The 22,791-nt window shown below is 42.8% G+C and overlaps 1 protein-coding gene across 1 annotated transcript in view; it reads right to left on the minus strand.

Moving 5' to 3' along the window:
- The window catches only part of FAM227A (family with sequence similarity 227 member A), a 72,065-nt gene extending 51,286 nt beyond the window's left edge, over window positions 1-20,779 (minus strand). The window contains exons 1-6 of the mRNA XM_049694941.1: window positions 20,643-20,779; window positions 10,833-10,905; window positions 10,143-10,219; window positions 8,560-8,706; window positions 4,393-4,494; window positions 1,628-1,751 (exon numbers count right to left, since the gene is read on the minus strand). Coding sequence (XP_049550898.1) covers window positions 1,628-1,751; window positions 4,393-4,494; window positions 8,560-8,706; window positions 10,143-10,219; window positions 10,833-10,887 — 505 coding nt within the window. The 5' untranslated portion in view covers window positions 10,888-10,905; window positions 20,643-20,779. The remainder of the gene's footprint in view (window positions 1-1,627; window positions 1,752-4,392; window positions 4,495-8,559; window positions 8,707-10,142; window positions 10,220-10,832; window positions 10,906-20,642) is intronic.
- Window positions 20,780-22,791: the final 2,012 nt, after the last annotated feature.

The raw sequence follows: 22,791 nt of genomic DNA on the forward strand, positions 1-22,791 counted from the left end.
AGAGTAGAACAGTGGTTGCCAGGGGCTGTGGGTGGGGAAAATCAGGAGATGTGGGGCAAAGGATACAAACTTGCAGTTACAGAAGGAACAAGTTCCAGGGGTGTAATGGACAGCACGGTGACTACAGTTAATAACACTGTATTGTACACTTGAAAGTTGCTCTGAGTAAATCTTTTTATTTTTTTATTTATTTTTTAGTGTATCTATTTTAGTTATTTATTTTTGCCTGTGTTGAGTCTTTGTTGCTGCACGCGGGCTTTCTCTAGTTGTGGCGAGCGGGGGCTTCTCTTGTTGTGGAGCACGGGCTCTAGGTGCATGGGCTTCAGTAGTTGTGGCATGCGGGCTCAGTAGTTGTGGCGTACGAGCTTAGCTGCTCTGCGGCATATGGAATCTTCCCGGACCAGGGCTCGAACCCTTGTGCCCTGCATTGGCAGGTGGATTCTTAACCACTGTGCCACCAGGGAAGTCCTGAGAGTAAATCTTAAATGTTCACCATAAAACAACAACATGATGGGGATTATGTGAGGTGAAGGATGTGTTAACTCACCTGCTTGTGGTAAAAACTTCACAATATATACGTGTATCAAATTATCATACTGTACACCTTAAACTTCCATAGTGTCCTATGTCAATTATATCTCAATAAAGCTGGGGGAAATTTTATTCCCTAGCTGACGAGTGACTCACTGCGCCTAGACTGTTTATATAACAATGTAGCTGATGCTAAACACCTGCTTCCCTAGAACTTTGGTGCACGATAGACAGAGATGCCTCCATGACCAGCCCGCAGTAAAACCCTTGGGCGCTGTTTCTCTAACAGGCTTCTGGGCAGAAACATCACACACATGTTGCCACGTGTTCACTGCAGTGGGATGAGGGGCTCTGTATAACTCCTCACGGGAGGTGGAGGGCTGCGTGTGAATTCCTCCAAACAATGCCTGTCTTTCCCCTTATGATCTGGCTGTGTACCCTTACTACATCGTAATAATAACTCTTAGCCATAAATACAACTGTATGCCGAGACCTGTGAGCTCCACCACATCTCCTAATGTGGAATTGATCTCGGAGACCCTCAACACAGTAGGAAATGTGAAAGGTGCTTACTTAGCACAGTACCTAGTACACAGGGAACCTCTCAGCTTTCAACGACCTTAGAGGATGTCTGGGTTGAGATGGGGGACGTGAGGAAGGAGACTGAAAAGTAATTGACAAGCAAACATCAAGCTGGCACTGTGTGTGCTGCAGGGAGAGGGGGACGACAGTTGGGTCAAGTGGGGTCACAGTGGGGGTGGAAGGTGGGCTTATCTAGCCAGCACACTGCTTTTGGGTTCCTGGGTCCATCGGCCTACAGCACATTGTTAACTAACAGGGCTGTGCCGAAACCTGCTCCCTGCTGATGCAGCTGGGGACGAAAGGGGACTAGGAATGTCTCACAACTGTTTGAGGGAGCAGAATCATGAGTACTCCTCGGGCTCTCACCACACACTTTACTTTCTTTATTGTCAAGGAGAGAAAAGAACAACTGCCTCGATGAAGAGGTGTGATGGCAAACAGGAACCTACCTGGGCTCGGGTGGAAGACGTGTTTCTGGAATTGCTTTCCCCAGGAGAAAGTAGCCACCTCTCACCTGAAATCCACAGGCTCATCGTGTTACAGATGTCAGACTTGAATTCGTGAGTGTTGAACCAGGACTGAGGGAAGCAGCAGCAAAAGCTGGTGTACAGGGCTTTACTCAGAAGTGATGGCAACCTCTGGGGGGCAAGCAGAGCTCAGGTAATATTCTGGACATTTCCACACCCAGAAAAGAGCCCCTGACTTCAGAAAGGACCTGTGATAAAACTCTCTACCTGACACCGTGCTGCCTTCCTGTTCATGAGGGAAGCAATTTCTATCTGCAGCTGCCCCACATCTCGGTGGACCCCTTACCCTACCTGGGGACCACTCCTCAAACACCATGCTACGTTGGCCAGCAAACCCCCCTCCCCCAGCTCCTCTGCATGCGGTCTGTGCCTCAGCCCCCTCTACAACCTGGCCAAAGATCAGCGCAGAAGATAACAAAGTACATTGACATACCCATCTCGCTGTCTCCCAGAGATAATATTAAGTCCTACTTCCTGTTTTTTTTTTTTTCCTTTCCTGTGCATAAGTAGTACTGTTGTTCCTTTTTAACTATGGTTAAGGTCAAATTATACATTTATATCTGGCTTATTAATTTAACATCAGAACATAAATACTTCCCCGGGTTACTATAAACTCTTTGGGATTTTTTTTTTTCCAGTAGTGACCTTCATAGTAGTGTGCTGAGTGACCATATCAAAATTTACTTAAACATTCAGCATCTGTGGATATTGTCTTGTTTCTAGGACTTTGCATTACAAATTATGCAGAATAATTATATTTATTTATTAAGCTAGCTCAGTGTCTGGCACATATTAAGCAATCAAAAATTTGTTGAATGCATAAAAAAGTTTGTTGAATGCATAAATGAAAGCAGCTTTTACTATATATTCAAATATGCCTTCCAGAAGATGGTATAATAAGAGTAATAATAGCAGCTATTATATATTGGGGGCTTATCGTGTGCTGGGTGATATGTCAGATGCCTTACAAACATCATCTCATTTAATACTCAGGACAACTCAACGAGAGAGGCATTATTATCCTCATTTTATGGGTGATGAAACTGAGACACTGAAAGCCTAAGCAACTTGTTAAGCAGACACTTAACTAGTGTAAGTGCCTTTCAGCCCATCTGTCCCAATTCACTTCCCACTCAGGCTGTCTGAGTGCCATTTCCCTATGTCCTTCATAACACTGGGAATTACATTTTTTAATCTATGCAATCCAGCAGGTAAAAAGATGTACCAAAGGATTGTTTTAATTTGTATTTTCAATTATTATTATTTTGGGGGGGGGGGCCGCACCACGCAGCATGCGGGATCTTAGCTCCCCGACCAGGGATAGAACCTGCGCCCCCTGCAGTGGAAGAGCAGAGTCCTAACCACTGGACCACCAGGGAATTCCCTCGATTATCGTCAAAGGTGAACTTTTTCTCCCATTTTTATTTCTTCCCTGGTGAATTTCTGGTTTATGTACTTTGTCCATTGGTCCATTTTTCTTATTGATTTGTAAGACTTCTTTATGTTGTGTGGCATATATGTTACCAGTATTTTTTGCATAGTTTCTCATTTGCCTTTTAACTTTGACTGTAGCAATTTAAATAATTTATATAGTTAAATCAGTCTTCTTATGGTTAATCCCTTGGGGTCATATTTAGAAAGTCCTTCCCTACCCCCAAATCATGTCAATATTCACTTATATTTTCTTCTAGCAACCCTTTTAGTATACATGTACATACACACATATATAAAAAGTACATATGTATATTCATAATTTTCAAATCTCATGCTTATTTAAATACTATAGAAATAAATAAAATATAAAAGGAAGCTTCTTATAACCTTATTCCCTGGAGATAATAAGCATTGCTATGAGTTTGGTAAATATTTTTCCAGACTTTTTTTTCTACTCATAGGCACACATACATATACATATAATTTTTCTAACATGGAGTTTTGTTTTTCACTTGAAATACATCATTACATCTTCCCTATCAGTATATATAGATCTACCTTATTTTGGGTAACTGCTGCATTACAAGTCAGTATATGAATACATCACAACTTACTAATTACTCCCTTATGGAAAGCACGTTAAGGGCATTAACTTGGCACTAGCAGTGAACAGCTATCCAATGTGATTTTTTTTCCTGAACAGCGATTGATGCTCACTTTTAAGAGAGCCTCTTCGTAGTGGGACCTGGATTCACAAGACAAAAGAAAGGCGTAGTGCTGGGCTATCCGGTCGAACAGCTTGTTCTGGACTTCCTTCTTTGGCTACCGGGAATAAAAACGGAGAAGGAATTACTAGAGCCCCTTGTTGAAGCGGCCAAGGACTGGGAATCTTAACTAAGTATTTCTCTCATTTTTAGGAATCTTATTCTCAAGGTAATTAATCTCATATTATTTATGAAATACTACACTGATTTGTTTTATAGGATCTATAAAACACATACAGAGAGGTAGAATGTCGAGGAAAGCACCCAAACTCTGGGCCAGGAGGTCCTGACTTTACTCTCTGCCCTGCCATTGACCAGCCATGTGACACGGACCAGTTCTTAATGCTCTGGGGAGCTGCAGGACGTGGTGCAATGTTTACAGCCCAGGGTGCATGGACAAGGCATGGGTGGGGAAGGGACAGGGTGTGACAGATGAGGCTGCCGGGGCGGTCCGTGGAATCAGAAGGGCTTACAGCCCACGTTAAAGAGGCTGGGGTTTGTGCCACAGAAAAATAACTTAAGTGAGGGAGAGAAGCCGTCGGATTTGCATTTACCTGGTACCTTTCATGAAAGATCCACCAGAAGCTATCCAGCCACATGGCTCTTACAGAAGGAGAACAGAGAAACTGCTCTAATTCTCTATCTGAACAGAAAGACTTGAAAAGAAACAAAATTCACATGATTATTGCTATTGTTATTGTTTATTTATTTACTTATTTATTCTTTGAAATTTACCTGGAGCCACAGCCAGATTCATAATCATCTCCACTCAAAACCTGCTTTTCCACCTATGTTCCATGGCTTGTTACTGTCATTAATCACACCACCTCCCCGCCAGACGTCTTTGGAGTCAACACACTTTGGGGTCAACTTAAAAAAAAAACCCACCTAACCTTTCAGTGAGTGCCAACTATTTACCTTGCCAGGTGTTTTTACATGTTCTCATTTAACCCTTACAATAATCACACAAGGCATGTGTTATTATCTCCATTTCACAGATGAGGAAACTGAGGACTAAACTGATGAAGTCACAGGAATCCCTGGAGGTCCAGAGGTTAGGACTCTGCGTTTTCACTGTTGAGGGCACGGGTTTGATCCCTGGTGGGGGAACTAAGATCCTGCAAGCCACGTGGCGCGGCCAAAATAAATATATTGCTGAAGTCTCTTGCCCAAAGTAACACAGCCAGCAAGTGGCAGAGCCAGGGTCGGAACCCATAACTCTAGGCAGTTGCTCCATGCTGTCATCTGTGTTCATTCAATAATAATCAGTATCAACAAACACAGATATTATACAGATGCAAATCACTGGACCATGAAATCCTGCTGAGTTAGCAGTAAGCATATGGAGTTCTAAAATTAGAACAGAATTATCAGTGAACTCAGAGAGGCAGAAAATTCAGGCTTCATTGTCCTAAACTGGGTCTTGAACCTTCCCTGACTCCAAAGCTGCTACCACAATAATATGTAACATTTGGTGAATGCTTGCCATGTATCAGGCACTGAGCTATGCCGTTCATTGTTTATCTCACTTTATTTTTCATCATCTATCTCTGCGGTTGGTGCTGGTTGGTGGAACTGTTATCCCCAATTTATAGAAGAGAAAAATGAGGGTCGAAAGGTCAGGATTCTTGCCTAAGCTTACATAGCCTAGGAGGCTCAAAAGCAGGCAGCCTGGCCCCAGAGACATGGTAAGGCTGCCTCTCCTCTTACCATTAAGAGGAGCAGAGATCTCTCTCTTGCCCCCATCCTGGATGCAAAGGGAAAGACTCCTTGGCACTCCCTTCAAGCCTACAGAAGCTGAGGGCATGGTGCATTGATACACAAGCCACCCTAGTTAGCAAGGAGCTCTCTGAGCCCTGCTCTTGGCTTTGTCTTTTCCGCCATTCCTCATGTTTCCTTAGAGAGGCAGTATCGTCAGAGAGGTGGAGAGCACAGACTGCTACCGCACGGCCTGGATTCTAATCCAGCTCTTAAGCTTATTAGCTGCGTGACCCTGAGCAATGTTACTGAAACTGTCTGTGCTCAATTTCCTCATCTGGGAAATGGAGATGATGATGACGACAGTCCCTACTTCCAGGACTGCTATGAGGGTTAAATGAATGAGTGACACACACGCAAAGCATACATACTCACTTAGAACAGTGCCGGGCACTTAGGCAACACTTGTTAAGAGTGTGCTAGTTCTTTATTGTTTATTTATTCACGCTCCTGCTTCCTTTCAAAAAGATTTCATTTCAGCTCTTCAACAGATATTTATCGAGCACCTAGGTGCTCGGGATGTTAATGGAGAGTCCCTGCCCTGAAGGTGTTCACAGGTAAACAGACATTTGAGAGAAGGAATCCCAGGAGGAGGCAAGTAAAATTTGGGATGGCCCCCGAGCAGGATGGAAGAGGGTCCTTTTAAAGCCAGGGCACATATCTGCCTTGGGTTTCCTGGGAGCCAAAGAAAAGCAGGAACCAGCATCAGTTATAAGACTAAAAGCATTCCCGTAGATGCACAGTTTTTCTTGGGATTAAGCCCTCAGGAAAACATTCCCCAGGGGACCTAAAAAATGGGACATTAAGTAGCATCGTAGTCACTGTCCTGGGGGCCACCCACACAGCAAATGGAGCAAGAGCACATGTGGCTGGGCCAGCGGGCCTGTCAGGGGCAGCAGAGGTGCTGGAAGGTCTCACAGGAACGGCGGGTCTGTGAAACACCCCATCCATTTCCAAAGGTCTTTCTTCCATTTTTAAATTATATAAAAAGGAAGAAGAAAAAACCTATAATCTTGTACACCTGAAACTAACACAACATTGTAAATAAACTATGTTTCAATAAAAATTTTTTTAAAAAACTACAATGTTATTACTCAGAGAATGCTAGTGTATGTATGCTAGTGTATGAATGCTAGTCTATGTATGGTTTCACCCCAGATTTTCCTGTGTGTGCTTATGTAACATTGTACTGCAATTTTATATACCGATGTTTTTCATTTAACAACATAGCATAGCATGTTAAAATACACTCTTCATAAATATTCATTGTAGTGGCTAAGTAGTCCATCATGTATAAACCAAAAATGACTCTACTGTTCTTCTATTATTGATCATTAAACTTTTCTAATAACATTGATAATAAAAACTATCATTTTTTGAGCAATTATGACTTACTAAGCACTGTGCTAAGTGTGCTTATGTATATTATCTTATTTAATTTACAATAATACTTCAAGGTAGAGACTATTGTTATCCCTATTTTTTTTTTTTTTGCGGTACGCGGGCCTCTCACTGCTGTGGCCTCTCCCGTTGCGGAGCACAGGCTCCGGACGCGCAGGCTCAGCGGCCATGGCTCACGGGCCCAGCCGCTCCACGGCATGTGGGATCTTCCCGGACAGGGGCACGAACCCGCGTCCCCTGCATCGGCAGGCGGACTCTCAACCACTGTGCCACCAGGGAAGCCCTGTTATCCCTATTTTATAGGAGAAGAAACTGGAGCCCAGAGAGCTACTTAACCACCAAAGATGTACTGCCCTCCAGTCCCTTGCTATCACAGAATCCACGTGGTGAGCATCTTTTTACATTGTCCTGGAGAGAATGTGATGCTCTGAGTGCCTGCTGCTCCTCTACCTCTCTGACAAAGAAAGCAGTGGATCAGGTACCTGATCCCAGGGTGACCACTGCCTGCCCTGGGGACCAGCACCTGGTGAAAGGCAGCTTACTGACTGCAGTCCACGCCAGAGCCCGGCACTGGAAATCCAGCAGACACCATTGTCATACTGGGCAGTGACTGGCCTAAACAGATCATTGCTCTTAGGAAGTCTGAATGCAAGATGGAACAGAGGTAGAGACACAGCCAGAAGAGTGGGCAGCAGGGAAAAATCATGAAGAGGGGGAGAAGAAGGCAGAGGAGGGAGAGGGAGACAGGGAGGAGGAGATGGGGGTGGGCAGGGAGAGGGAGAAAGAGGGAGAGAGGGGGGTGTGGTTTGAAGCAGCAGTGAGAAGTACAGACAGAAGGGACTGCAAAGCTGGGTCCCAAGAATGGGGGTGAGGGTGACTAGTTAGGAGCTGAGGATACAATGTCATAGCTGCTTTGGAGACCCTGGAGTTGTGCCGTCGTGAAGGGCGATGAGGCACAGCTGTAAGGCTGCCGAGACCATTTTCTGGGCCTCCTCCCCTCTCCACCCCTCCTCACAACTATCCCCCAGCTCCTGAGTGGCCAGCGTTGTCTCACACGCACACAGGTTCTTCAGGGCCTTCGAATTCTCCCTTCCTTCCTTCCTAAGGAACCCAGTGTGAACTGCTCTCCAAGTGGGTGACTCACCCCAAGGGGTACCACAGGGTATGGGAAGTAAATATTCTAACTAATGTCTAATTAAGAAAAAAAAGAAATTAAATTTACCAATATACAACATCGTGACTGACAACAGAACACATATATCATTTATAAAGAAACATATATCATGAGGGTGTGAACTCAAAATGTTGTGCTAATAGGATACGTGATCAGAGCAGTTAGTTGGGAGACCGGAGGTCTGGGAGAAAGGATGTAGGTTTTGGAGGAAACGTGGGCCTGGCGTCTAATCTCAGCTCAGTCACTTGCAAACTGTGTGGCCCTCAGCAACTTAATTGCCACCACTCTTGGTTTCCTGGTGTGTAAAACTGGGACCGCTGTGTCTGCCGCACAGGTTGGTGTGAGGCTGGCTGGATATCACAGAGGGGCTGCCGCTCTCTTTCCTTACCTTGCCACTAAGGGGGTTTCTCTCAGCCTGGATCACATTGCCCACCATGTCATAGAAGTCCACCCCATTTGGAAGGTTGTTTGGCTTAGAGACGTCAAACTGTGCATACTGGTACAGCTCTGCCAGCATATTTTTGTCTGCTATTTTCTGAAGAAAAAAGCAGAATACGAAAATGGGGTCCATCATTTTGACAGTTTAAAACAATACAGTATCTGCTTTTTATCACGGAGACAATATAACAACCTTATAGACAGAGTGTTTTATAGAGTGCGTTCATGATCGCAGCACCCCTTACCAAACACCTATATACATTATTTCCACCTTCCCTTTCTGGCTTTGAGCACATGTATACAGATATGTATGTTACTTCAATCATTTTAGAATACGTATATGTACACACACACTTCGACGTCCTGCTTTATCCACTTAACTTTAGATATTTCACATTGTTACACTGTCTTCAAATTTATCATTTAACATAATATATCTTGTTAACAAGATTGCTTTAACTACTCACCGATCACTTCAAATTAATATTATTTATTAGTAACTTGGAGCATACGGTTCACCCCTTTGGGGTTATTTATTTAGTATGAATTTCTCAAAATGGCACTATTAGATCAAAGGATACAACCATCCCTATGGTTCTTAACATATATATTAAATGGATTTTTAGAATAAAAATAAAATATGACTATAAAAAATGTAAAAATACAGAAAAGTAGAAAGAGGAAACCTATTACCACCACCCAAAGGCACCTACTGGAAACATGCTGAGGGACTGAGTTCCTCTCTAACTGGGCTATGGCCTTGACAATGGAAGAACTCAGTGATTAACTGCTTTGACTCTGAGTCAGATGTCAGCTCTCCCATTTACTAGCTGTCCTGCCTTGGACAGGACATTTAAATGTGCTCAGCCACCATCATGGGTAGTATGACAGTTTCAATGCAGACCGTCAACCATCGGGCCTTATGCTGTGTGGCTAAAAAGTGAAAAAAGGATAACGTGTTCCCCAGCATTTCAAGGTTTGAATACACACGAGCTGGGTAGTTAAAGAGCCAGCTTAGGAGGATCTTAACTGGGGCGGCTGTATGGCGGGGCCAGGCTGTGGTTGCAGAGGCAGCAGAGAGAGCCTGGCCGCAGGTCTGAGGATCTGAGAGGGAAGCAGGTCTCTGCTACTGAAAAGCTGCCTGATGCTGGACACATCCTCTGACTGTTCCCGACTGCCAGCGTCCCGGACTATCTGCAGTGACCGACAAAACCAGTACTGCTGTGGGAATGGGCCCCACGGAGCTGCGCAGCACAGTGGCTGTGTGAACTGAATCTGAACTCACTGTTTCTAAGGGCAAACATCTTCTGAGTTCTAAAAATAAACAGACAAATGACCTCTAGAACACTCCTCATTCTACCTTTTTGAGGCGTTATGAGAAATTCCAGCATTATTAAAATACTTTAAGATTCTCTAAAAAGGGAATTCTGCCATTTTCCTGCGTAGTCACCATCCAGGTGCCAAGTATCCCCTCCCTGGGAATAAAATCTAGTCCATGCCCAGCAGAAACAGACCTAGCAATAGATCTCTTACCCTTTTGATAATGAAAGATTTGACATTCCTGGATTCTGAGCCTTTGCAAATATACTGAGATTTTCTTTCGCTCTTTTCTGCAGAAGTATGGAAAAAGAGAAATAGGATGTGAGTAACCACGGGGTCTGTCCACTGCTGTGTGGTGATCATACCTGTGATTTTTCATTCAACCTGAGCAGATGACACGCACACTATTAGTCTCCCTAGATCCCACCTGGGTTGCTGACTTACTAAGATTCCCCTCATTTGATTAGACTGCTTGAGCCAGAGAAGCAGCCAGGAGGAGTAGATAAAACGTGGGCTTTGAAGTCAGGCTGGGGAGAATCCAGGACCTGCCGCAGACAAGCTGTGTGGCTTTCGGCAAGTTGTTCCCTTACCCCCAAGCCTATTCTCTCATCTATAAAACACTTTCTACGGCACCCGCCTCACAGGTAGGGGGCATTAGGAACCTTTAACAGGGGGATACGTATGAAAGCACCTGGTGCAGTGTGTCCCATACAGGTCGTCTGGAAATGGTGTTGTCCCTCCCCCCTTTCTTGCCCTATGCCAAGAAGTCAGATTAAAGGCTCTTTCAGAAGAGGCTAAAAATACCCTCATCTGAGACTCCAGACTCCTACTCGATTACATTTTAGATACTAAAAAACCAAACCCCACAAAAACACCATCAAGGCTATGAGAAAGGAGTTTTGCCTTTGTCTCCCAAGCTGCCGTGACTTCTCTCTCCTTTTAAAGCCTTCTTCTCCATCTCGTACTTCTCAATTGCCTTTAAAAACCAAAAAAGAAATGGGGTTTTAGGAGTTAGTGCAAATCTTAGAGGAGGGCAGGGGTCAGGGAGCAGGCCATTTCTCCTGCTGGTGTGCAGAAGGCCTGGAACAAAGTGCGTGGCAGGGCCTTGCTGTCTCCCACTAGGTGGTAGGGCCTTGGTGGCCATCTGTGTCACTGACCTCATCCCCCTGAGTGTCACCACCGATGTGTCCCCCACCCCCAGGCTCTCTCATCTGCCCCTCCTCCTGGCTACGCTCCTGAGGAGTACAGGATTGGGAACAGGGTTCCGATCATGGCTCCACGGGTTACAAGCTACTGTTTGACCTCTGTAAAGGGGGATAATAATACCTGCCTCCCAGTGCTCTCATAAGGATAAGATATAAAGAATGTAATACGCTGTGAAACACTAGCACAGAGGCTTTCAGATCGGAGCTGCTCCATAAAGGGTAACTATTATTATTATTAATCATCATACCCCTGACCTCTCAAGAGATTTCCCTTGATCTCTGACTCCTCTTACCCCCAGTCCTGCCAAAAAGGGAGGAAAGGAAAATGAATGTCAGTGACCCAGCAAGTTGTACTGATTGTCAACCAGCCCAGCGTTGAGCTTGGGTAACGAAGTTAAAGTATGATTATGTCTTCACCACCCTCAAGGAATTTACAGTCTATTCAGAGAACCAAATCAACATACGTGGAACAATTAAGTCCTAAACTGCTATGTTTAGGATTCAAAGGAGTAAGATCGGTATGGGCTGGAGCAGTCACAGAGGACTGGCCAGAAGTGGCGGGGCACGAGTGTTGGGAATACGAGGGATGAGGCATCTCTCCTTAGCTTGATAAACCGTGAAGTGCCCCTCCAGCCTGCCCCCACCTTTCTCCTGAACCAGCAGCCCCGGCCTGCACGATGAGCTAAAGGTACTGGAATGTGCGCAGGTGTGTGTGTGTGTCAGGGAAGGGTCACACTGCTAAGCCTATGCATCAACACTGTCACTCCAATTAAGTACACTAGAGAAGGCATGATGGATGAATGAATAGGACGGGTGTGTGTCAATACAGCCATGTCTTTGATACCTGCCAGGATGTCACTGTAGCTGATATTGTCAGGGCCCGGAAGGATGGACAAGATTTGCACAGAGAAAGAACAGAAAAGATAGTTGAACGCTGGAGGAAAAGCAAGTTTTAGGGCAAGAATGATGAGACCTGAGTTTGCATTTGAGACGACAGAAGGACCTACAGGTGGGGCTGTTCCCTGGGAAGGCAGCTCCCAAACCTGGCTGATGACCAGCCTTGCTGCGGAAGTATTCCGATATACAGGTTCATTAGAATCTGGAATAAACATCCAATCCAAGGAATAAACGTCATTCCTTATCGGGTTCTGAATTGTTTATTTATTGTGGCCCCTGAGTTGTTCTCTATTTAAATTTAAAAAACAATAAATATTTTACGTGATACAAAATCAAATACGGTAAAAAGTCTCCTTCCTACTGCTCACCCAAGACCCTTAGTTTCTTGCACAGCTTTCTAGAGATATTCTGTACCTATTCAGATGAGAGCACACACAGCTCACAGGCCTGTGCCTGGCTCTCTTCACTTTTAGTTTTTAAAAAGCTCCCAGGGGAGTCTGATGATCAGCTAGGTTTAGGTATCACTGCTCTAGGTAGCTGGGAATATGAGACTGAAAAACAGGTGAGAAGATAGAATTTGCAAACATATCATTCATTCCACGAATCTTCCCTGAGCACCTACTAAAAGCCAGGTGCCGGGCTGGTGTCCAAGAGAAGATGCAGCCGTGAGCAGTGAAGCCCGTCTCTGCCCTCCGAGGGCTCAGAGACTAGCAGGGAGAAGCCGGTGATTATGAGGTGATTGATGCTGCTGTGGGGAGGGACAGGATGCCAGAAGGGCGCCCCGATGGGGCACCTACACTGATCTTGGGCTGAGAGTGCAGGGAAGGCCTTTGCAGAGGCAGTGGCCTATCCGGAGAGGAAGGAACACACTTACTGCTGGAGTGAATGGTGAAGCTGTGACGGTGGGTGAACAAGCTCCCAAAGGAAGGAGACTGGAAAGAAGAGCTAGGCAAGTTCACGGCCAAAGTCTTGGGGGGAACCCACATTTAGGGCATGGGAGAAGGAACAGAAATAGGACATGGCTGTGCGGGAAGTCGGCGGGGGGTGTCTGGGTCTCAGAAGGAGGCGGCTCACTCATTTGCTAGTACAGCTATTAAACACTTCTTACGCACCAGGTACGTGCTAGGTGCCACGTGGTAGGGCAGCGTGGAGCCTGGCTATAGGTGCTGACGTGGGAGAAGCAGCCATACAGTCAAGGCCTGATATATAAAGGGCAGGGCACACCGCAGCCAGCAGAGGTTGGGCAGGGTAGCCCAGGGGTGGGCTCTGGTGGCAACAGGCAGCCAGCATCTGCCAGGTCTGACCAGCTGCCTGCGCAGAGGAGCAGGAAGGATGCTTCCTCCAGGTCACGTGAGGATCCACGATTGCTCCTGCCAGCCCTGGCCCTGTTCTGAGTGGCAATGAAGAACACCGAGGAGCTGTGCCCATGCTGGGCAGCCTTGAAAAGCCACCAGATCCTGCTACTGGGAGAATCATCTCATTCATTTTCCTGGTTCTCAAGTTATCATTAAAAAAACCACAGAACTGACATATAAATACATTCTTGTTGTAAAATACCCAAACATTACAGAAGTAGTCAGGGTAAAAACAGTTTACCCCCTTCCATCCCACTCCCTTGCCAGAACTGACTCCATCTCATATGCATCCTTCCAGACTTCTCCCCTACACATTTATACATATACAATGTCCTTCTTGTGGGCCAGGCACTGATCTAAGGGTTTTCAGGAGTCTTAACTTGTCCAGTTCTCTCAGAGATGATACATCTATGAGGTAGGTATGTTATTAATGTTATCACTATTTTACAGGAAACTGAGACTCATAAAGGTTAAATAATTTACCTAATGTCACAGTGTGAGAAAACAGTAAAGCAGCAGGAATTTAAACTCTGACAGTCTTATTTTGTGCCTCTGGTGCTATACCCTCATGCACACATACAGAGGTATAAGGCTTTTTACATGGAATCATTCCAAATAGTGTGTGTGTCTATTTTGCTTTCATTTACAACTCAATTCTAGAATGTGTTCGACAGTGGGGTAGGGGAAACAGAAGCTCGTGGTGTCCTTTCCACTTCAGTGAAGAATGCCTTCACTTCTGTGAAAAGCAACTTGACTATATTTACCAAAATTTTAAATTTCACTTCTAGGCTCTAGCTTGCAAAAATATTTGCAAATGAGTCCCAAGATACATGTACAAAAATATTCACATGTTCACTATGATGAAAATAGCACTGAAATACTTATTGATAGGGAAGAGTTAAATTAATTATGCCATATCCAACTTTTCGAATATTATGCAGCTACGAAAAGAATGGGATCAGTCAACAGCACTGACTTTGAAAAATCTCCAAGAGGTATTTATGCTAAAAATAAATAAATAAGAAAAAAATAAAAGCAGCTTCCAAAACAATATTTATGGTATGATCCTAATTACATTAAAAAAGAAAACAATAACCCTAAATGTCTATATTGTATATTTCTAATGTATTTTTTAAAAGTTCTGGAAGGATACAATAACCCTAAAAGAAAACAATAACCCTAAATGTCTATATTGTATATTTCTAATGTATTTTTTAAAAGTTCTGGAAGGATACACACCACGTAACTAGTATCTAGGGAGGGATCTAGGGCTGAGAGGGAAAGTGACTTTCACTGTTTACTTACATACTTGTAGATACCTGAATACTTTAGAATAAGCATGCATTACCTTGCTATTTAAATTTTTTTTAATAAAAGAAAAAAATTGTTGACTCAAGAGCTAAACTGGCCCAAAGGTCAGTACTGGAAAAGCCGAGGTGAGGGTAAAGCTAAAAACTGTGGAGGCAGATCACCAGGTTCAGGACCCTGGGCCAGAGGAACTTGGTGGAGAGCAAGACGCCAGGTAGGAAGGGGTGAGGAGGTTTAGGTGGAGTGAACTGGCAGGAAGTAAAGGAGCAGGGTTAAGACAGACCGAAGAAGCAGAGAGAAGGGATGGGAGAGAAGGAGGGCCAGGGAACATGGTGGACTGAAGATCAGGCCAAGTGAGAACCCACAGAGAAGGTCCTCCCAATCTACAGAACTGCACTGCCAACAAATTACTTGGGTTCTCATCTAGTCTGAGTCTCTTTCATTGTGTTTGGAGACGTAGTCAGCAACATAAATGAGTGAAGCCGGCCGAGCGTAAGACCATGTGGCAACCAACACTTTGCCTCCATATCAGGAGCATCAGGGAGTGGTGGGAACTGTAGCAACCTGGAGACCTCACGCTCTGATAACGAGAGCCACTGCTGTTCTGCTCCAGCTGATGACCCCACGTGGAAGTGCGGAGGAAACATAACCATTCTTAAATATCCCATATAGCATGTTGTCTTCCCTCAGGAGACAATAATTTACCAGAGCCTAACCCACCTGGGGGAGGGGAAATACCCAATTCTAGCACCATTTAGCTATCTTGTCCCACCCAAGCGGGGGAAAAAAACTGAGAAGCAATGGTGAAGTCCAGTCCAGAGGTACCGAAGGTTCATCAAAAGACTGAGACCCAACCATAGGACTACAGAACACTCCCCCCACAACGCTCATACCTACCACCACATCACTGAAGGCCTATTTACCACAGTTCCTTTTACCCAGTACGTCATATCTACCTTTCAACAAAAAATTACAAGGCATACTAAAAGGCAAAAGGCACAGTTTGAAGAGCGTAAACAAGCATCAGAACCAGAGTCAGACATGGCAGAAATGTTGGACTTATCAGACCAGGAATTTTTAAAAATTATGATTAATATTCTAAGGGCTTTTACAGAAAAAGCAGGAAACATACAAGAACAGAAAGATAATGTAAACAGAGAATGAACATTCTAAGAAAGGGTCCAAAACAAATGCTAGAGGGGATTTCCCTGGCGGTCCAGTGGTTAACACTTCGCCTTTCAATGCAGGGGGTGCGGTTCGATCCCTGGTTGGGGAGTTAAGATCCCACATGCCTCGTGGCCAAAAAAACAAAAACATAAAACAGAAGCAATATTGTAGCAAATTCAATAAAGACTTTAAAAATGTCCACATCAAAAGAATCTTTGAAAAAAAATGCTAGAGATCAAAAACACCGTAACAAAATAGAAGGACGCCTTTGATGGGCTCATTAGTTGACTAGACACGGCTGAGGAAAGAATCTGAGTTTGAGGAAATGACAATCGAAACTTCCAAAACAGAAAAGCAAAGAGAAAAAAAAAGACTGAAAAATACCCCCCAAACAGAACAGAATATCCAAGAACTATGGGACAACTATTAAAAAGTGTAACATGTGCATAATAGGAATACCAGAAGTAGAAGAAAGAGAGAAAAGAACAGAAGGAATATTTGAAGGAAAAAACGACTGGAAAATTTCCCAAATTAATGTCAGACACCAAAACACAGATCCAGGAAACTCAGATAACACCAAGTAGGATATATGCAAAAAACAAAAACAAAACCCAAAAAACTACACCTAGGCATTTCATATTCAAACTTTAGAAAATCAAAGATAAAAATCTTTAGGGACTTTCCTGGTGGTCCAGTGGGTAAGACCCTGTGCTCCCAATGAAGGGGGCCCGGGTTCAATCCCTGGTCGGGGAACTAGATCCCACACACATGCTGCAACTAAGAAGTCCGCATACTGAAACTAAAAGATCCCGCAAACCACAATTAAAGATCTCACACGCGGCAACGAAGATCCCACGTGCTGCAACTAAGAGCTGGCACAGGGCTTCCCTGGTGGCGCAGTGGTTGAGAATCCGCCTGCCGATGTGGGGGGCGCGGGTTCGTTCCCCGGTCCAGGAGGATCCCACATGCCGCGGAACGGCTGGGTCCGTGAGCCATGGCTGCTGAGCCTGCGCGTCCGGAGCCTGTGCTCCGCAACGGGAGAGGCCACAGCAGTGAGAGGGCCGCGTACCGCAAAAAAAAAAAAAAAAAGAGCTGGCGCAGCCTAAATAAATAAATCAATATTTAAACAGAGACAAAAAAGAAAAAAAGAAAAAAAATCTTGAAAGAAGCCAGAGGGGGGAAAAATACCTTACCTATAAAAGAGCAAAGATAAGAATTACATCCGACTTCTCAGAAGCCATGCAAGCAAGAGGAAAATGAAGTGAAATATTTAAAGTGTTAAGGAAAAAACCCCTGCCAACCTGGAATCCTGTACTCTGCAAAATTATCCCTCAAAAGTGAAGGAGAAATGAAGGCTTTCTCAGGCAAACGAAAACGGAGGGAATTTGTTGCCAGTACATCTGCCGTGAAGAAATGCTGAAGGAAGTTCTTTAGAGGGAAGGAAAATGATACAGGTCAGAAACTCGGATCTACATAAAGAAAGGAAGCGCATCAAAGAACGAATCAGTGAAAGTAAAATAAAAAAATTTGGTTTTTTATTCTTAATTGATCTAACAGATAGCAGTTTGTTCAAAATAATAGTAGTAGCAATGTGTGTATATACATATACACACATACACAAGTGAAATGAAATGAATGATGGCAATGATACAAAAGACAGGAGGATGGAATTAGGAATATTTTATTATTATAAAGTATTTGCATTACCCGTGAAGTGGTACAGTAATATTTGAAAGTAGACTTAGATTAGTTGTAAATGTATATTTTAAACTCTAGGGCAACCACTAAAAAAAGTACAAAAAGTACAAAAAGAAGTATGATTGATATGCTAAGAAAGGAGAGAGAATAAAATCACATAAAATGCTCAACTAAAACCACAAAAGGCAGAAAAAGTTTGGAAGACAAAAGTAGGAAAAAAGGGGACTTCCCTGGTGGTCCAGTGGTTAAGAATCCGCCTTCTGGTGCAGAGGACGTGGGTTCGATCCCTGGTCAGGGAACTAGGATCCCACACGTCGCAGGGAAACTAAGCCCACGTGCTGCAACCACTGAGCCCATGTACCATAACTAAAGAGAAGCTCACGTGCCACAACAAAGAGCCTGGGTGCTGCAACTAAGACCTGACACAGCCAAAAATTAAAAATAAATTAAAAATTAATAAATATTTTAAAACACAGGAAATAAGAACAGGCCAAGAAATAGAAAACAGAACAAATATGGTAGATACTAATCCAACTATATCAATAATCACTTTAAAATGAAAGGTCTAAATATGCCAATTAAAAGACAGAGATTGTCAGAGTAAATCCAAAAACAAGATCCAAAATACTTTGTCTATAGGAAACCCATTTTAAATATAAATAAATATACAGATTAAAAGTAAAGGGATGAAGAAAGATATACCATACTAACACTAATTAAAAAAAAAAAGTATATTTCACTTAGAGCAGACTTCAGGTCCAGGAAAGTTATCAGGGATAAAGAGGGGCATTATGTAATGATAAAGGGGTCAATACACCAAGAAGACTTAACAATCTTAATGTGTATGTGCCTAAAAACAGAGCATCAAAATACATGAGGCAGAAAAAGAATTGCATGGACAATGAATCCATTGATGAATCTACTATAATAGTTAGAGACTTTAATACTCCTCTGTTAGAAAGGGAGAGATCCTGCAGATAGAAAATTAGTAAGAAAATAGCTGAACTCAACAGCATCATCAATCAACTGGATATGTGCCCTTTCCTATAACCAACAATGAACAAGTGGAATTTGAAATTAAAAACCCAATACCATTTATATTAACAAAAAAATGAAATACATAGGTATAAATCTAATAAAATATGTACAAGATCAAAATAAGAAAAACTACAAAACTGATGAAATAAATTAAACAACTAAATAAATGGAGATATTCCATGTTTACAGATGGAAAGGCTCAATATTGTCAAGACGTCAGTTCTTCCCGACTTGATCAATGCAGTCCCAATCAAAATTCCAGCAACTTATTTGTCGATATTGACAAACTAATTCTAAACTTTACATGGAGAAGTAAAAGACCCAGAATAGCAAACCCAGCATTGAAGGAGAACTGACACTACTTGACTTCAAGACTTACTTACTATAAAACTACAGTAATCAAGACAGTGTGGCATTGGCCAAAAAAACAGACAAATAGATCAATGGAACAGAATAGAGAGTCCAGAAATAGACCCACATAAACAAAGTCAATTGATCTTTGACAAAGAGGCAAAGGCAATACAATGGAGCAAAGGTAGACTTTTCAACAAATGGTGCTCGAACAACTGAACATCCAAACGCAAAATAACGAACCCATACACAGACCTTACATCTTTCACAAAAATTAAGTCAAAATGGATAACAGACCTAAATATAAAACTCCTAGAAGATAACGTAGATGAGAAAACCTAGTTGACCCTGGGTTTCGCAATGACTTTTTAGATACAACAGCAGAGGCATGATCCATGAAAGAAATAACTGATAAGCTGGACTTCATTAAAACTTAAAACTTCTGCTCTACAAAGGACAATGTCAAGAGAAAAAGAAGACCAGCCACAGACTGGAGAGAATATTTGCAAAAGATACATTTGATAAAGGACTGTTACCCAAAATATACAAAGAAATCTTAAAACCCAACAATAAGAAAACAAACAACTCAATTAAAAAATGGGGCAAACACCTCAACAGACACCTCACCACCAAACAAGATATACAGATGGAAAGTAAGCATATAAAAAGATGTTTAATATCACGTTATTAGAGAACTGCAAATTAAAACAACGAGATATCACAGTATACTGGTTAGGATGGCCAAAATCCCAAACACTGACAACACCAAATGCTGACGAGGATGTGGAGCAACAGGAACTCTCATTCACTGCTGGTGGGAGTGCAAAAGGGCACAGCCACTTTGGGAGACAATTTAGCAGTTTCTTACTATACTAAACATACTCTTACCATATGGCCCAGGATTCATGCTCCTTGGTATTTACCCAAATGAACTGAAAATATATGTCCACACAAAACCCTGCATATGAATGTTTATAGAAGCTTTATTCAAAGTTGCCAAAACTCAGAAGCAACCAACATGCCCCTCAGTAGGTTAACAGATAAATAAACTGTGGACATCCAAACAACAGAATACTATTCAGCGCAAAAAAGTAATGAGCTATCAAGCCATGAAAAGACATGGAGAAACCTTAAAGATATATTACTAAGTAAAAGAAACCAATCTGAAAAGGTTACATACTTTATGATTCCAATTCTACGACATTCTGGAAAAGGTGAAACTAAGGAGGTAGCAAAAGATCAGTGGTTGCCAAGGACTGGGGGGAGAGAGGGATGAATAGCAGCACAGAGGATTTTTAGGGCAGTGAAACTATTCCGTATAATACTATAAGGGTGGACACGTATCATTATACATTTGTCCATACTCATAGAATGTACAGCATAAGGAGAGAAACCTAATGTAAACATGGGCTTTGGGTGAATGTGATGTGTCAATTTAGGTACATCAATTATAATAAATGTTCCACTCTGGTGATGGGGAGGCTGTGCATGTGTGGGGACAGGGAGGGGTATGTGGGAACTCCGTACTTTCAGCTCAATTTTGCTATGAACCCAGAACTTCTCTAAGAATAAAGCTTATTAATTTTAAAAATATATCTTTGAGACTTCTATTGTGCAAATGTGCTTTCAAATAAGTAGAGGGGCCCCTAGGGCACTTCCTTGCTGGAAGCCTCGCCTCAGCACACATAACTTACCAGGCTGTGCACCAGCGGGTTGGGACTCAGATCTGTCTCAGCAATCCCTTGGTTCACCTGCTGTATGGAGCCAATGCAGCAGGCTGGGAGGTGAGTCTGTTAAGGAAACTTTATGGGTGATGACTACACACAAATAGAACAGGATGGGGCGAGCCTGTAAAGAAAAGCAGCTCACTGCCTTTCTGTGCTTTTTTTTTTTTCCCCACAGTTCATTTATTTTTTAAAATTTAATTTATTTTTTTATACAGCAGGTTCTCTTTTTTTTTTTTTTTTGCGGTATGCAGGCCTCTCACTGTTGTGGCCTCTCCCGCTGCGGAGCACAGGCTCCGGACGTGAAGGCTCAGCGGCCATGGCTCACAGGCCCAGCCGCTCCACGGCATGTGGGATCTTCCCAGACCAGGGCACGAACCCGCATCCCCTGCATCGGCAGGTGGACTCTCAACCACTGCGCCACCAGAGAAGCCCACAGGTTCTTATTAGTCATCAATTTTATACACATCAGTGTATACATGTCAATCCCAGTTGGTGCAATTCATCACACCACCACCCGCAACCCCCCCGCCGCTTTACCCCCTTGGTGTCCATACGTTTGTTCTCTACATGTGTCTCAATTTCTGCCTTGCAGATTGGTTCATCTGTACCATTTTTCTAGGTTCCCCATATATGCGTTAATATACGATATTTGTTTTTCTCTCTCTGACTTACTTCACTCTGTATGACAGTCTCTAGATCCATCCACGTCTCAACAAATGACCCAATTTCGTTCCTTTTTATGGTTGAGTAATATTCCATTGTATATATGTACCACATCTTCTTTATCCATTCGTCTCTCGATGGGCATTTAGGTTGCTTCCATGACCTGGCTATTGTAAATAGCACTGCAATGAACATTGGGGTACATGTGCTTTTTTGAATTATGGTTTTCTCTGGGTATATCCCCAGTAGTGGGATCGCTGGATGATATGGTAATTTTATTTTTAGTTTTTTAAGGAACCTCCATAATGTTCTCCATAGTGACTGTATCAATTTACATTCCCACCAACAGTGCAAGAGGGTTCCCTTTTCTCCACACCCTCTCCAGCACTTGTTATTTGTAGATTTTCTGATGACGCCCATTCTAACTGGTGTGAGGTGGTACCTCATTGCAGTTTTGATTTGCATTTCTCTAATAATTAGTGATGTTGAGCAGATTTTCATGTGCTTCCTGGCCATCTGTATGTCTTCTTTGGAGAATTGTCTATTTAGGTCATCTGCTCATTTTCAGATTGGGTTGTTTGTTTTTTTTAATATTGAGCTGCATGAGCTGTTTATATATTTTGGAGATTAATCCTGTGTCTGTTGATTCGTTTGCAAATATTTTCTCCCATTCTGAGGGTTCTCTTTTCATCTTGTTTATGGTCTCCTTTGCTGTGCAAAAGCTTTGAAGTTTCATTAGGTCCCATTTGTTTATTTTTGTTTTTATTTCCATTACTCTAGGATGTGGATCAAATAAGTTCTTGCTGTGATTTATGTCAAAGAGTGTTCTTCCTACGTTTTCCTCTAAGAGTGTTATAGTGTCCAGTCTTAACATTTAGGTCTCTAATCCATTTTGAGTTTATTTTTGTGTATGGTGTTAGGGAGTGTTCTAATTTCATTCTTTTACATGTAGCTGTCTAGTTTTCCCAGCACCACTTATTGAAGACACTGTCTTTTCTCCATTGTATATCCTTGCCTCCTTTGTCATAGATTAGTTGACCATACGTGTGTGGGGTTATCTCTGGGCTTTCTATCTTGTTCCATTGAGCTATGTTTCTGTTTTTGTGCCAGTACCATATTGTCTTGATTAGTGTAGCTTTGTAGTATAGTCTGAAGTCAGGGAGTCTGATTCCTCCAGCTCCGTTTTTTTTCCTCAAGAGTGCTTTGGCTATTCGGGGTCTTTTGTGTCTCCATACAAATTTTAAGATTTTTTGTTCAAGTTCCATAAAAAATGCCATTGATAATTTGATAGGGATTGCACTGAATCTGTAGATTTCTTTGGGTGGTATAGTCATTTTCACAATATTGATTCTTCCAATTCAAGAACATGGTATATCTCTCCATCTGGTATCATCTTTAATTTCTTTCATCAGTGTCTCGTAGTTTTCTGCATACAGCTCTTTTGTCTCCCTAG

This window comes from Orcinus orca, chromosome 11 (assembly GCF_937001465.1).
Source record: "Orcinus orca chromosome 11, mOrcOrc1.1, whole genome shotgun sequence".
Lineage (NCBI taxonomy): Eukaryota > Metazoa > Chordata > Mammalia > Artiodactyla > Delphinidae > Orcinus > Orcinus orca.